A 16,444-nucleotide genomic window follows, 5' to 3' on the forward strand; every position below is an offset into this window, starting at 1 on the left:
TCTCCTAGAGTCCTAGTAGATACCTAAAAAATCGCAAAAATTTCATTACTATTGAGGATGCCCTTATCTATCACAAAATCTTTTAAATATCATTAAATACAGATGACAAGTTCAAGTTTTTAATTGTAACTTTTAAAATTTTAGGGACTATAATGATTGCTTGATTGCTCTCTATTGTAAAATTCGATCAAGGGTCTATTTGATAATTTTCCTACAAACAATTAATGTGGCATGTTGTCATGATATATTTTACATAGACAATAGTCATCAAAATTAAAAGATGTGACAAATCGTTAAAGTAGTTCAAAATTAAAGTGTGAAGATTATATAGAAAACCGTGCACACACATGGATAGTATATGATTAATTAGCTCACTGGTTCAGTAGTTCGAATCTTAATAGCAACAGTGTGGGTCGTGAGAATTATTTTTTGTGTGCATATTGAATCACGGTTTACATCATTTCAAATACTCTGTTGGACTAGAGTGTCAGGATTCTTGAAATTTGGGATCCATTTTATATATATTTAGTTATGTCAACTTATTTCTCTCTTTGTATTTGATTTCAGCCTTACTATAAAGATGTGACAAGCAACTAGAAAAGTTGAAAAAAACTACTCCAATTTTTATTCTCTTTCTTTGGTGGAATAATTAATTGAGAATGTTCCGATACAGTGATTTCAAGAGGTAAATTAAATAAACTAACCATCTTAGTTTACTGAGCTCCTGCTTATCCTTGTTAAGGATCATTAGCATACTACAATGATGATTGTCTGCAATTCTTACTACTGTGGTTTCAGCTCCAAAGTAAAATTTGTCCCTATAGGCAAATTCAGGCCAGTAATCTCCACAACACCAGATGATGATGAGTTGGTGCTATTATCCATTCCAAGAACAGTCACTTTCTGTATGATCAAACTGCTATTTGCTGCAAATTCCGGATTTGTTACCTCTGATGTGAGAGTTACATTGGCTCCCACTCTACTGGTTTGGAAATGCACCAAGCTCCATCTCCCATCGGCCCCGCCCATCTCGATTTCCTCTCCGTCATCCAAGAAAACCTCACCGGAACTGTTGCCCGTGCTGTCGAGAGCCACGAGCAGCTCGAACGAAGTGTTGCGGGCCGCCTGTGTTGTCATTGCCTCCCCCTGCAGGGCCAGGATGTGGCCTTCCCGGAGGTGAACGTTTATGTGGTCGAGAGGGGCGTCGAGAGTGACGGTTTTCCCTGATTCTGCCGCCACGGAGTTGTAGTAGTTGAAGAGATCGTACCAGGTTCCGGATGGGAAGTAAGCCGATACTGAGACTGCAGATTGAGTTAGAACCGGTGAAATGAGCACCCCCTGGCCGAGGAGAAACTGGGAGTAAACTTGGTATGTGTTGGTGTCCTGTGGGAATGAGAAGAAGAGCGGCCTTGCGATGGGGACACCGCGGGTGTGTGCCTCGTACATCAATGTGTAAAAGTATGGGAGGAGGCGATAGCGCAGCCCCAGCACCTTCCTGGCTGATGCAGCAACAGATTCCCAGAGATAGAGTTCATGGTGGTTGCTGGACTTCTCTCCATGGTTTCTTGAAAAGGGATAGAATGCCCCAAGCTACATTCAACAACACTTATCTATTCACACACAAATCTTAACATATATGTTTCATTTTCTTTTTTGGGTGACTAGGGAACTCGCCCTAGAACCCTAATCAGCAAAGAACTACAAAGAGATAAACCAGTAGTCCAGATTAAGAAGAGTCACAGAGGGGTAAACTAGCCTAGATTACCCATAGTTGAAAAGATCAAACTAAGAATTGGGTGACGAGGACCCTAGTCAGCAAACTAAGGACAATAGGCTGATCCTGTTAGGAGTTGAACTTGTAACCTTGTGATTACCAAGTTAACAATATGATATGTTTGATTTGGGGTAACCAGGAAAAATTGCAACCACTACCCGAGTGCACTGGGTAAACCACGCATTGTGATCTTAGCCAGCAAAGGACCACAAGAAGGTAAACCAACCTATGTTGCCCATAGCTGACCGGCTTGAATCAAGAATACAGGGATCTAAACTCGTGAACTTGTGGTTACAAGTCTATATCCTTAGTCATCTTGAATGGGATTACCCCTGGTATGTTTGATTTTGTTACTAGACAAGGATAATTTGTATGATTATAGCAAGGTAGTTTAATTACCTGGATCCAGCGTTGGCAAAGCTCTTCTGTAGTAGCTCTAGCAAAGCCACAAATGTCAGCTCCAACCATGGGAATCCCAAACAGCCCAGAGTTCAAAATGCCTGTAATGCTAAACCCCAAATCATCCCAACTTGCAGCATTGTCACCAGTCCAATGTGCAGTGTACTTGCCAGCCCCAACAAAGGTAGACCTGCCCACCACGAAAGGCCTTTTCCCAGTAACATTGATCAAAGCCTCATTTGTGGCCTTGGCTTCCAGGAACCCATACAGGTTATGAACATCATACTCTGGAATGTTGCCAAAATGGAGCGCCGTTGGAGGGACAGTTCTCTCGTTGATCGGCCTCTGGCCTCCAGAGTTGTTGATCTTGTAGGGCGGGTTGTCGAGCGAGGAGGATTCGTTGGAAGGAGATGTTATGAAGTTGGATAACTCATTCATGTCGATCCACAGGCCGTCGAATTCAGCAACATCCCAGAACATCTTGATCTCATTGCTCCAGTAGGTGGTGGTTGCTGGGTTTACAAAGTCCGGGAAGTATACATTTCCAGGCCAGACTTGTCCCTGGTATGGAACACCATCCTTCTTGATGTATATATCAGCTTGTAGCCCTCGGGTGTAGGTGGGATATGAGTCGTTTATGCTAATCCCTGATGATCAAAGGAAAAAAATGGATCAATATATTATACCAACAATATAATTGATACAAATTAAATGAAATTAGCTGAATTGAACTAACCTGGATCAAGAATGAGCACATATTTCTGAGCATTCTGATGAAGTTTATCAACGAATGCCTTCATCCTCTCTGGTGGGAAATTTACAGGATCAAAAGTAAAATCCTTGTAGGCATCCATGTGATCAATATCTGTCCACATAACCTCTAGGGGTATTGAGGCGTTTGCATACCCAGCCACCACTCCTTCAACTTCGTCAATATTCACATAACCATAACGACACTGGTGAAATCCTGCACAGACACAACTAGTTAGGATTAAACGTTTACCACTGCCTCAAAAGTTATAATTAGTCGTAAAGACCCAACTCTATTTCCATTTTTCAAGGGGCAAAATGCTAGACTGACCCTTTACTGGCCTCCGCCCAACAATCCCCTTAGCCACCAATTGATGATGGACTTCTTTATACCCAGTATCAGCCTAACAATCCCCTTAACCACTAATTGATGGACTTGACCCTTTACACTCATGAAATTGACTTATGATGTCAAATTGAATGATATGTTCCGTCTCAATTAAAAGTCAAGATGATAAATGGACTAGAGTTTATATATTATTTGCTCAACATGCACCAGTTCCAATTAAACAACCAGACATATAAAATTGGACGGACTGAGAAAGTAATGAAGAAAACGTGAGTGCTCACCAAAGGACCAATAAGGCATAGGAGCAGGGCGGCCAATGAGCTCTGTATACTGCTCCATCACCAATTCAGGCGTAGGGCCGGCAAAGAAATAAAGGTCAAGAATGCCACCAATGACCTTGTAAGTAATCCTATCGCCATTATACACAACATCCATTCCATTGCTGTTGAGCAGCAAGACCCCATGGGTGACCCCAGGTTGAGGGAGGGATCTCACGTCCATGTAAAAAGGGTGGGAGCCGTACAGATTGAGGTCGCGATTGAAGCTGGCTATATCCGCAGTCCAGAGCGTGAGCGTTTGCGGGCTCTGCAACTTGAACGTGGTCTTCGTATGCTCTCCAAGCCCGTACAGAGACGAACTGCTGGCCGGCAATGACGACGAAAGCTGCAGGTACTGATCCTTAAAGATCAAGAAGGTTTCATTGGAACCCGCCACCGGTGAGGCGTCGAAAAGGGTGTCGTTTGAGGACTTGCGTTGGACGGAGAAGCCGAAAGGAATGGTGTTGTAAAGGGTGAAAACCAGGTCGGAGTTTGGGTCGGAGATGGAAGACTGATTATTCTCTCCCACTGCAACCTGGGCGAGGGATAGGGAGGAAGAATTTGCAATTGTTGTGCGGGGAATGATGTCTTCTGGGATTTCCCATCTCTCATTATCTGCATCTGTGATCTTCACTCTCAAACGACCCGCTGTCTCAAAGCTGCATCCATACACATAGCATTTAGCACGAAAACAACCTTAAAAAAACATAGTTAGGATTACTCCGAACTTTGCATTTTTAAAACTCAAGAAACTACAGAACTATGGGGATTCAACTTTCTTATTACCTAGCAACAAGGCTTAGATTGACGATGTCAGGGCCAAAAACAGATGAGTTCTGGATGACCTGAAGCCGGGCAGTCAACGACCGGCCGGAGCTGTCAACCGCCGACGAGATGACCTGATACCCAAACCCAATCTGATCCTGTCCTTGGGCGTTTGAGGCGTTGTGTATGAACACCAAGAAAATACAGAGAAAAAAGCAGACTAAAGGCTGTTTTGGATTCTTGGTTTTTCCACTCATTGTTTGGACTTTTGGAATTTGGAATAACGGTAAAGGAAAAGATAAATTTAATTTGATTCAGAATCAATGAAACTCGAGTAAGATTTATATCCGAATGATTGGGATAAACAAGGTAAATGCATTTTTATGGTTAATTATTATTATTATAGTTATAGTTATAGTTATTTTGATTTTGATAACAGCTCAAAAAAAACGTGTGTACTATTCCACCTATGCCAACTTTATCCGAAATTTTGGATTAAATTAAGGGGACGGAAACCAGTAACGGTAAAGCACCCCGTTATATACTAAATAATGGCATTAAATATGAAATATTGGGGCATTGTTCTTTAATGTTTGATTGACCACAAAATGAATGAAATAAAGGAAATAAAATCAAACTATGATTTCAACCCTCATTAAATGTTTAGTATATACGGAGTATTATATTATAATAGAATTAACGAAATTTCAACAATTTTGTTGATAGAGGACCAAAATTAGTCATGTCACAATAATACTAGGACCAAAAGGAATGTTCTGATAAAAAATGACTAAAAGTGAACTGACACCTATAAATCTAAGACAAAATGGAATTAACTTTATTATAATATTATATATTTCCTTTACAAACAAAAGTTTGAGCCTCGTAAGGTCGTTGATTACCTCGCCAAGTTTGCGCCTCGCAAAAAATGTGATTGGATTGAATTCAAAGGCCCCCGCCCCTCGAAAATCATATGGCAACTGGAGATTGACAAAGTTAAAGTGGTGTTCCAAAAGGGCTACGATAGAACCAAATGCTAGTCTGGTTGGGTCCCTCCCTCCCTCCCTCCCCCCCCCCCCCAAAAGTTCTTTTTTTTTTCTTTGAAAGGAGGGGAGACGTCTAAAATAGTTCAACACCAATTAGCCGTCCTTTACAATCTTATGGGCGCGAGGTATTCCCATAGTATTGATGTCAAGGATGAATTGGAGACCTCCCTAAGGATGCATTATGACTATTTTCAGGCCTTTCACATGCGTTAAAACTTCTTTGGCAAGGAAATCTGCTGTCGGATTTTGCTCTATAAAAATATGGTACACTTTGCTTTCATGTTGCTGGATCAATCTTTTACAGTTTAATGAGATTAGTTGCCAGTTAGGGGTCTCAATGCATACTAGCCCGCCCTACTGTGGGTTGTAATTTTTGCAAGCCTTTAATTTTCCAAAATGTCACTGCATAAAAAAGATTTCATTATCATTTATTATCTGTAAAATTTGTAGTAAGAACACACAATACTCAAGTGAGAGCCTTTATTATGAATAAAATAGATCATTACCAGAATTAAACAAAAGAAAATATTGACAATCTTTCTTTTGTTATTATGATTTTATGGTTAAGCCTATATATGGAAAAAAAAATACTACAACAAAAAGAGATAGTACTACTAGTCTAAATTAGGGCTGGGCAAAACGGTCCGGTTTATTCGAACCAAACCGGTTTGGTTTGGTTTGGTTTAAAACGATAAAACGAACTGATTCGGTTTGGTTTAAAATTGAAATTTCGATCAGTACTGGTTTTAGCGGAATCGAACGATTCGGTTCGATTTGGTTAAAAATTAAACCGAACCAAAAATCGTTCGTTTTAATATATATATATATATATATATATATATATATATATATATATATATATAAAATTGTTATGAAACAAAAGAAATGGAGTGGATATCCAAGGTGATGTTTGAACCCCTAACCATCAAGTTTGGAAAGCAAAAGCCTTAGTCACTGAGCTATAAACCCATTTGCGTCAACACTTACATGTATGTAGTACGTATTGAACTAAATTCTAGTTTCTAGGATATCATTCTAGTGAACAAACTGGAATTAAATTCCATAAACTAGAATGAGGGTTGTTCGAAATGGAATTGAAATTTCGGTTTCTAGGATTTCATTCCAGGTTCTTTAAATGGTTATGTGTTGAAAATTTTTATGATTATTTGAAAGTTATTCTTTTAATAATTTTTGTTTTTTCAAATATTAACTATACAGATGACTGTTTTTCATCAACAAAACATTTCAAATGAAATTCCAAGTGAGCAACCTGAAGAATCAATCAGGCGAAAAAGAAAACGTTCAAACAGTGAACTTCCACCGAAATCGAACCGAATTAAATACGAACCGAACTTTAATGTTAAACCGAATGGTTTGATTTGTTAAAATAAAAAGAGCATGGGGATGGAATAGTAACTTTAAAATCAAGAATTGAAGATATGTTAAGACATAAAAGAGCTTGCGTAATATGACATAGTAAAGGAGGACAAGTAGAAGAAATAATTACCTAATCTAAAAACATAATAAGTAGGGATGGGAATAGGCCAGGCCGGGTTAGACTTTTGAAAATTAGGCCTGGGCCTGTTAGAAAATCTAAAGCCTAGGCCTGGGCCTGGGCCTGTAAATAGGCTTTTTTAGGCTCAAGCCTGGCCTGAAGCCTTTTTAAAAGCCTATTTAATAAATAGGCTTTTAAAAAGGCTTCAAAATAGGTTCTAAATAGGCTTTGAGCCTATTTAAATAGGCTCAAAGCCTATTTAAAGCCTACATTTTAATATTTACCTGTAAATAATGATCATATTATTAAATTACATCAACCCCAATAATCATGAATGACAAAACCAAATTCATATTTCATAATAAAATTTCCAACAACACAAGTTTAATAAATAAGAGTTCATATCACAAGTTTAACAACAACAGAAATTATAAGTCCACAATACAAACATTAAACTTAATAATATTCAAACATAAAATAAAAAAGTCATGGCTTCAGCATAATCTCCTCTTGTCCAGAATTCTCCTACACAATGAAAAAAATTGAGAATAAAAATGAAGTCCATTATAAGTTCAAGTGCTCATAATTCATAAATCATAAATATATTAAAATAATAAGTAGTAATATAATTCTTACCTTTGATTTTTTCTTCAGCCCATACTTGTTACGAAACCAATCCCCACCACAAATAAGAGCTTCAATAGATTGCTCATTTAAGCTAGCACGATATTCATCAATCACCCTTCCCCCAACACTAAATGTAGATTCAGATGCCACACTTGAAATAGGAACATCTAGTATATCAGAAGTCATCTTTGATAAAACTTTAAATTTTAGACTATTATTTTTCCACCACGCCAAGGCACAAAAGGGTGAAGAAGAAGAATGAATAAAAAGATTTTCCTCAAGATAAGTCTCCAACTCTGATTTCGTAAGAGGAATTGATTGACTTTGGTATACCATACTCAATATTTCTTGTGTCCCTTTATCCATTTGTTGTCCACCATCAACCAGAGTGCTGCTTTCAACATTGACTTCATTATGTCCACTAGTAGAAGAAGTATCTTGACTATACAAGTTCACATAATCAAGATATAATTCTTCTAATGTCCTTTTCACCTTCTCCACATTCTTTTCAACATCACTTGGTGTTTTAAGTGTCTATTTGTCGTACAATTATCAGTGGGGTCCACTTCCGAAATGGGTCGAGTCAAAGTGGATTCGGGTTCTTCGTAGTGAGACGAAGAGATTGATATATTGTACGCTCAAAACAGATAATGGGTGAATGAGATATTGATTCTCAAAGTAGACCCATTGAGTTGGAAAAATTGAAGGGAAAATGTGAGCTTTTGTCCAACATTGGTTTGGGAAGAGGATTTGCCCACTATTTATACAAGAGTCTTTTAGAGGCTTATTGAATGTATAGCATAGAGGCTCTCTTTCGTGCGCAGGGGGAGTGTGCAAATTAAATCCCAAACTGAGATCGAAAATGCTTGAGTCAAGCCTGATCTCGTGTGCGCTGGCCCTTATCCTATTAATTCCAATTTTAGGTTTGAATCCTTTATCCTAGGAGCAGCAGATTTAATCCTTTATCCTAGGAGCAGCAGATTTAAGTACGTTTTAATGCCATAATGATGCTATTGAATCCTTTATCCTAGGAGCAGCAGATTTAATCCTTTATCCTAGGAGCAGCAGATTTAAGTACAGAAAAAAAAAACTCTGCTTCTACTCCTTTCTTTGCCTAGCTGTGTTCAAGGCTTTGCTCTAGTTCACCGGGTTCGTTCGTTTGGGTGCTCAAACGTCGAACCGTAGCACATTTTATCCTGGGAAACCTAGGCCACAACGCTCCTATCACTTTTGGGAGGTGACAAATAAGGTTTTAAGGAAAACTGAGTGTCTCGTTTGACTCGTGCTAAAAACCCTATACCCAAACACGAGCCATCTTTTTTTCTTTCGGTTTGGATTATGCTTCTAAACAAAAATCATTTCTCTATATTTGGTTTAGTCGTTAGATTGGAATTATAATCTGAGGATTATAAGTTTCAATTTTGGTTAATATATATTGGTATATCAATATGTATATATAACCTTTGGGTCCGTTTTATATATATTTGTGTGTATATATATATATTTCGGATATATATATCCAATAATATTTGATATATTTTCGTGTGTATATATAAATATTATTTTGGGATATTAAATCGATTTGGTTCATTATTTCCAAACATATATATATATATATATATATATATATATATATATATATATATATATATATATATATATATGTATGTATGTATGTATGTATGTATGTATGTATGTATGTATGTATGTATGCATGCATGTGAACATGTTCGCAAACATTACTAAACGAGCTTGTTCGCAAACATTACTAAACGAACACAAACGAGTTTGTTCACGATCTCTTAGCAAACGAGCTTACCACTGTTCAGACTCTCTTCATTTATTAACTGAGCTCTAAATTTTGTTTGTTAATGTTCGTTTACCTTAATAAACGAACCTAAACGAACGCTTACCGAACACGAAAACGAGTAGTTTGTCGAAAGCTCTGTTTGCTAACATCCCTAACCACAATATACTAAAAGTTTTAGTAATTAAATTCTTTTATGAAGCAAGATTTTCTCAAGAAGAAGGTATAACATATCAACAACTTTATTATGATCATCTCCCAGCACCATATAATAGTGAAATAACTAAAGAATATAGTCAATATGAACCAAAAGAAAATACTTTAGGAGAAAGAATTAGAGTATTAAGATCATATTTAATGAGAAAATGCGAAGAATATAGAATACAACATAAGATTAAAAAAGATAAGAAAAAAGGATTAAGAGAAATATGTGGATTTACTGAGAAAAGACTAATATTTAGATGTGATAAAGATTATAAAGACAAAAGAAAAAAAAACATTCTAAAAAAATATAGACAATATAGGAAAAATAGAAATAATGAATCTTATTATAAGCCATATTATAAACCATATAAACCATATAAGACCATTAGAAGGAGAAAATAAAAATAAAAAGCCTTATAAATGTAGATGTTGGAATTGTAATGACCAGGGACGCTATGCAAATAAATTTCATAAAATAAAACAAAAAGCAATAAAATATCTTAATACTATTGAATTTATGATGAATCTTTAACAAATACAAGAAGAAAATGATCAATGATATGAATACGAAGTATTTTATATTAGTGAAACAGAACCAGAAGAAGAAAATATTAATGAACATATAGTAATAATGAAAGTAGTAAAGATGAAAGTTCAGAATAATAAATGTATAAAGGGTGGTTATTGTCATTACAATTTAAAGTTATAAAAAAAATATTGAAAGAAACTTTATAGAGCAGATGATAATTAACTTTAAAGAGAGTAGAAAGATTGTTAGAAGAAATATTAGGAGAAGATTTAAAAGATAAAACTATGAAAAATTATTATTATCATTTAGGAGATGAAGCTGGAAAATGGTAGCAGTCTATATAGAAGCATATATAGAATAATAGAATATATACCTAATAAGACGATAATACAAAAAATATTTATAGATAGTGGAGTAGATATATGTTTAGCTAAAAAAGATGTAATAGCACCATAAAGATGGAAAAAAATTAAACAGACATATAATAAACGTCTCAGAATTTAATGAACATAATGAAGAATTAGATGTAATAGTTGAAGACGTAAAAATTATATTAGACAAATTAATGATTAAAATATCAATAATATACCAAGAAAATAATATGAAACATCATTTATTATTAGGAAATAATTTCTAAGACTTCTTCAAAACACAAGTAATAAATAATGAAACTTTAAGTCTATTAACACCTTGCAATAAATGGATAATATTAAAAAGAATTTTACCAATACATTTTTTAAAAATATATAATATTAAAATAGACAGAAATAATAACTTAAAACAACTAAAATAAAAATATTTAGCCAAGCACCTTGTGCTCAGAGGGCATGTAGTGACTCTCCATATGGGAGGTCATGTGAGTTCGAGTCTCAGTGAAGACGATGCTGACTCTTTATGCTTTAACAGGTTGAGAGGCGGTCATGTGAGTTAGAGCTTCAGTGAAGACGATGTTGACTCTTTATGTTTCAACATGTTGAACAGAGGCGGTCATGTGAGTTCGAGCTTCCGTGAAGACGATGTTGACTCTTTATGTTTCAACATGTTGAGAAAGTATAGATGAACAGAGGCGGTCATATGAGTTCGAGCTTCAGTGAAGGCGATGTTGACTCTTTATGTTTCAACATGTTGAGAAAGTATAGATGAACAGAGGCGGTCATATGAGTTCGAGCTTCAGTGAAGGCGATGTTGACTCTTTATGTTTCAACATGTTGAGAAAGTATAGATGAACAGAGGCGGTCATGTGAGTTCGAGCTTCAGTGAAGGCGATGGCGATGGCGATGTTGACTCTTTATGTTTGTTGAGAAAGTATAGGCAGTCATATTACATTCACATAAAATTAATAAATTCAAGTGATATATAGAAGTAAACCTATAAGATATAGCCCAACTGGCCAAAAAGAATTTAAAATACAAATAAAATACATCCCAGAGCTGCTTTACCCATTTTTGAGATAAATAGAAAATGCAAGATGCGGAATCTACATCTTAACTTGAATTTACTTTTGATGATTTTGGCTTGTAAGATTAACAAACAGTTTGTGTATTCTTTTAATCTTGTTTTTATTATTTTTATATATAGTTATGTTGTTTATTTCAATTATTTGGTTGTTGTTTGTGAACGTGTCTGTGAACATGTTTGTTAACATTAATGAATATGTTCGTGAACGTGTTCATTAACGTTATTGAACATGTTCGTGAACGTGATTGTTAACGAACATGTTCGTGAACGTGTTTATTAATGTTAACGAACACGTTCACGAACATGTTTGCGAACGTTAACGAACACTAATAAACGATTAACAAACGAACACGAACATGATTTTCAAAAAGCTTAACAAACGAACACGAACATGAACATCCTAAAAAGCTTAACAAACGAACACGAACAACCTCTATTCGTTTATGTTCGGTTCGTTAACAGCCCTAACTATAATAGGAGATTCGCTTTCAAAAATGATGGAAACATATGGAAATGGTACGTTTGGAATACAAATTTTCGATGCATCTACATACTTCTTAGGAAAACCTATAATAATATGTCAATTATATAAAATGAGAAAAATACTACAATAGAAGGCAATAGTACTAGTCTAAATATGAAAATCCCTTGTACCTTAGATAAATCTCAAGAATGGATGAGTGAAAAAAGAGCATGGGGAATAGTAACTTTAAAATGAAAAAAATTGAGGATATGTTAAGACATAAAAGAGTTTGTGTAATGAAAATGAAAAAAAAAAATATATTCTCTCGCTATCTTCGCGAGTTGTTCTTGTCCCTACGTTTATAGGGTTTTTTTCGTTTTCCGACATTGACAATGAACTCCGACAATAGCGATGACATCTCACACATGTATGCGAACCTAACACTTGCTGATGTCGACGATGATGATCACTCTACGCAACTTCCGAATATCCATATTGACGAGACGGAAGGGGATCCTATTTTTTACGCAGTTGGCCGTCTTGTGACAGCCTATAAAGTTTACATTCTTCCAGGACACCATGGGAACAATGTGGCGTCTGGCACTTGGAATGACTATGAAGCAGCTCCAACCACGACATTTTCTATTTCGCTTTTACCATGAAAGTGACATCAACAGAGTTTTACGTGATGGTCCCTGGACATATGACTATATGAGCAATGCCTTCTGATTATGCACAGGCTAAATCCGGGCGAGGATCCAGAGAGTATTCCACTTCAACATGCCAAATTCTGGATCTAGATACACTCTTTACCAATCGGTCTCCGATCTGCGGTTGTTGTCTCGGCCATAGGTTCGTTCCTGGGAACGTTGGTGCAGACAGATGACAAAAACTTTGATGGATCAATGAGAACATACTTTCGTGTGCGGGTGGTTATTGATGTAACAAAACCACTGAAGAAACAAATGAAACTAAAGAAGGACAATGAGACGTGAGCTATCGTTGATTTCCGCTATGAGAGACTCCCAACCTTCTGCTTTATCTGTGGGATTATAGGACATGGTGATAAGTTTTGTCCTAAATTCGTTCAAGGGGTCGATCTCACTGCTGACAAACCTTTTGGGGCCTGGCTACGCGCGGGTTCACGAAGGGCAACTCCCACTGCTGGGCAAAAGTGGATAGCGCCAGAATCTAATACTAAGCGAAAGAGTTGGAAGGCTCCGGTTATGGACTCCTTTGATGCTAAGCGTGACAGTGTTGGCACTAATAAAGGCAAGGAGTCGATTGTAACACCCCTGGTTTTACCAAAATTTAAAAGCTTAATTTAAGAGAAAAACAAGCTAAACATCCATTTAGATAAAGCGGAAGCAAAGTCTAAGTACGGAGGTGCTATGCCACACCTATCTCAAACATAGGTGCACATGCTAAGTCTAAACCAAAACCTTAATAACAAAGTCATAGGAAGTAAGGCACACATGCCATAAGTCAACTAAAGGAATGTAAAGGAGAACTAAACCAGCTATAGCCACTAGCGCGCTCTCCAAAGCTACTCAAAACCTGTAAAAGCAATAGGGATAACACCCGTCAGCGAAAGATGCTAGTAACCCACCAATACGCGTTAAGTAACATAACATATAGATATCATAAAACCATTTGAGACAGAGGAATACAGTATATATCATTTTAAAACCAAGGGAGGGAACATCAAGAGACTCAACATAACACTCTCAACCAAGACCAACCATCAACAACAATCCACTAGTCAATAAAGACAACAAGCAACATACTCAACACTAGACGCAACCTACCATAATCAAGGTAGAGTTCACGATAGACATGCTCATGGCAATGAATACAACAAATCACACAATGACAAGTTTCACGTTCCAACCTTATGGCTACCCCCGACCTTATATCAGTTCCAACCATTACCTCCTAGTGCCACCCTGTATTTCTGAGTCAAACCTTATTCCGCCTGGGACCGTCGTCCCCCACCAATCTCATAGTATTACCACCGATCTCTCAGTACACGAGGGTACCATTAAACAACACAATATTACCACCGATCTCGTGAGCAAAGCTCAAATAATATTACCACCAATCTCATTCATAGTCACACATAGTCATTATCAAGAGGATTGAGGCTCATCAATAGCCCAATCAAGTATCATCAACAGTACACAAGATGTACAAGTTCACATCATAGAATTCAATCAAGAAGTTTCAATGAAAGACATAAAACGATACTCAACCACGACAATGGACTTCAATCCAATATCAACATGATTGGCAACACAAGTTGCCAATCTTCAATAGGAATGGACAAACAACACATACTAGCATCAACGACATCATCTCTAGCATGCTCATCAAACGGGTAAACCAAAATGGTTCCAACGAACCTCAAAGACTCACATCAATCCAACGAATCACAAAGTTGGACCATAAGCACGATTCAAGACACCAAATCCTAACATAGATACTTAGCCACTTAGGACATCGTTCTAGACATACGAAACATCAAGGAGACACACAAAAGCTCAACAATTCAACAAACGGAGGCCAATGCATCACATACCAAAGGGTGGAACCACGGGGAAACAACCGCCCGTCACACCTCAATACACGTACCCAGCGGGTGGAACCACGGGTGGCACCTCTAACCGCCGCTCTGCCCGCCGGTGCACAACCCACCACCCGCGGGTGGAGCGGCGAGTGGACAGCCACCCGCTGTTCCGCCCGAGGGGAACATCCCTGTACACCAAAATTCTCTTCGAGGAAATTCATCAACAAAGCCATGTCCAAGTCCAAAATACCCTCAATCTCATATACAACAAGGAAATGACTTGAACACAAGAATAGCTCAGAGAATATCATTTAAGAATCCTATATACAAGATCTAACGCATAAACACAAGATTATGCATCAATTCTCACATTAACACCAAGAATCATCAATAGAAGTCAAGAATCATCAATAGCAAGTAGAAAATAGATTTTGTATAACATGGGTTACCTCCTCCGCTTAGCAATCCAAAACCAACGCCAACTTAGGCTAACTCTCAAGCCAAACTATCAAAAGAATCTTGCGAATCAAATCAGACCTTCACTTAATTAACAAAAGATAATAACTAAAACTAACTTAAATGCTTTCTAAGATTTAAACCCTAACCAAACCACTAATTAAACATCACCTTACCACTAAGCTAAGCACCCTTTTGATAACTTAATCAACACCAAAACTATTTAACACTAAATAACCAACATAAGCCAAGCCAACACCTCACTTCACCATCTTCCCCGTTCTGCCAACCGTGAACCGACGCCGACACCACCTTCCAAGCTAAACGCTACTGCCGAAAAGAATCCAAACCACCAGCCCTTTCCGCTGTTCATCTTTCGCCGGAGAACAACCACCACCGTAGCTTCAAGAAGGAGGTACCAGCAGGTGGTTGCTCGGAAGGTTCACCACCCGCCACCGCTGCCCGCTGCTTTGCTTTGTCTTGCCAGAGGAAGGAGACCCAGATGGAGGGAAGAACTGCTCGCCGATGCCACTCCTTCAGCACCCCCATCTACTAATGAAGAACTCACACTACCGGAGCTTCGAATCCGACGTCGTCGCACTGCCCGAGCTTCGCTACTGCTTCTTGCTAACGCCTGGGAGGATCACTGAAGATCCGGATGCTACTGGTTACCATCGTCGTTGTCAACCGGGAAGGGAGGAACCACCGCGCCGTGCGGCTCCGCCGCTGCCATGCATCGCCGCGGAGTCCACTGCCACATTGGGGAAGGGATGATCAACTGAAGATGGGAGGAGTCCTCAGCTCCTCATCCATAGAGTTTGCTCGGTTGAGGGTAACGATGAGGGAGGAAGAAATGCAAAGGGGTGTTTGGCTATTGCTCGTGAATATGAAGATGGAAGGGAAAAGCTATGCAATTGCTACATACAAAGACTATAGGTAGATAGGGTTGCTATTCTTGGATGATGGGCTATAATTATGAAATGTTGGGTAAGAATTTTGGGTTGGGCTATACATATATATATATATATATATATATATATATATACATATATATATATATATATATATATATATATATATATATATATATATATATAGCTTGGGTTCCAAAATAATTAATAGGCTTTTAGGAATTAAAACTATTTTGGGCTTAGAGTACTTGGGTACAAAAATACGGGTTCATAATACTAAATAGACCAGAGCCCATTTTACAAATAATTAGGCATATATATATTTTTAGTAAAAATATTTAAATCATAGATAGATAGCTCTATTTGGAAAGTATTTATACTTAGTATAAATATTTAGGAAAATACGGGGTGTCACACCGATGGTCCAGCAGCCTGCTTCAACAGCTAATATGACCACAAATATTGATGATCCAAATGTCATTGTTAATGAACCCAAGAGGAAGCGTGTAAAAGATGACAGGGTCAGTG

General features: G+C 37.5%; 1 protein-coding gene across 1 annotated transcript; it reads right to left on the reverse strand.

The window, feature by feature from the left end:
- Window positions 1-602: 602 nt before the first annotated feature.
- On the reverse strand, window positions 603-4,660 carry LOC109176878 (alpha-glucosidase-like). The gene is made up of 5 exons (XM_019326275.1): window positions 4,376-4,660; window positions 3,554-4,248; window positions 2,910-3,140; window positions 2,174-2,820; window positions 603-1,590 (listed from the first exon to the last, which is right to left on the reverse strand). The coding sequence occupies exons 1-5, from the start codon at window positions 4,609-4,611 to the stop codon at window positions 784-786; spliced, it is 2,616 nt and encodes an 871-aa protein (XP_019181820.1). The 5' UTR covers window positions 4,612-4,660; the 3' UTR covers window positions 603-783.
- Window positions 4,661-16,444: the final 11,784 nt, after the last annotated feature.

This window comes from Ipomoea nil, unplaced genomic scaffold (genome assembly GCF_001879475.1).
Source record: "Ipomoea nil cultivar Tokyo-kokei standard unplaced genomic scaffold, Asagao_1.1 scaffold0761, whole genome shotgun sequence".
Classification (NCBI taxonomy): domain Eukaryota; kingdom Viridiplantae; phylum Streptophyta; class Magnoliopsida; order Solanales; family Convolvulaceae; genus Ipomoea; species Ipomoea nil.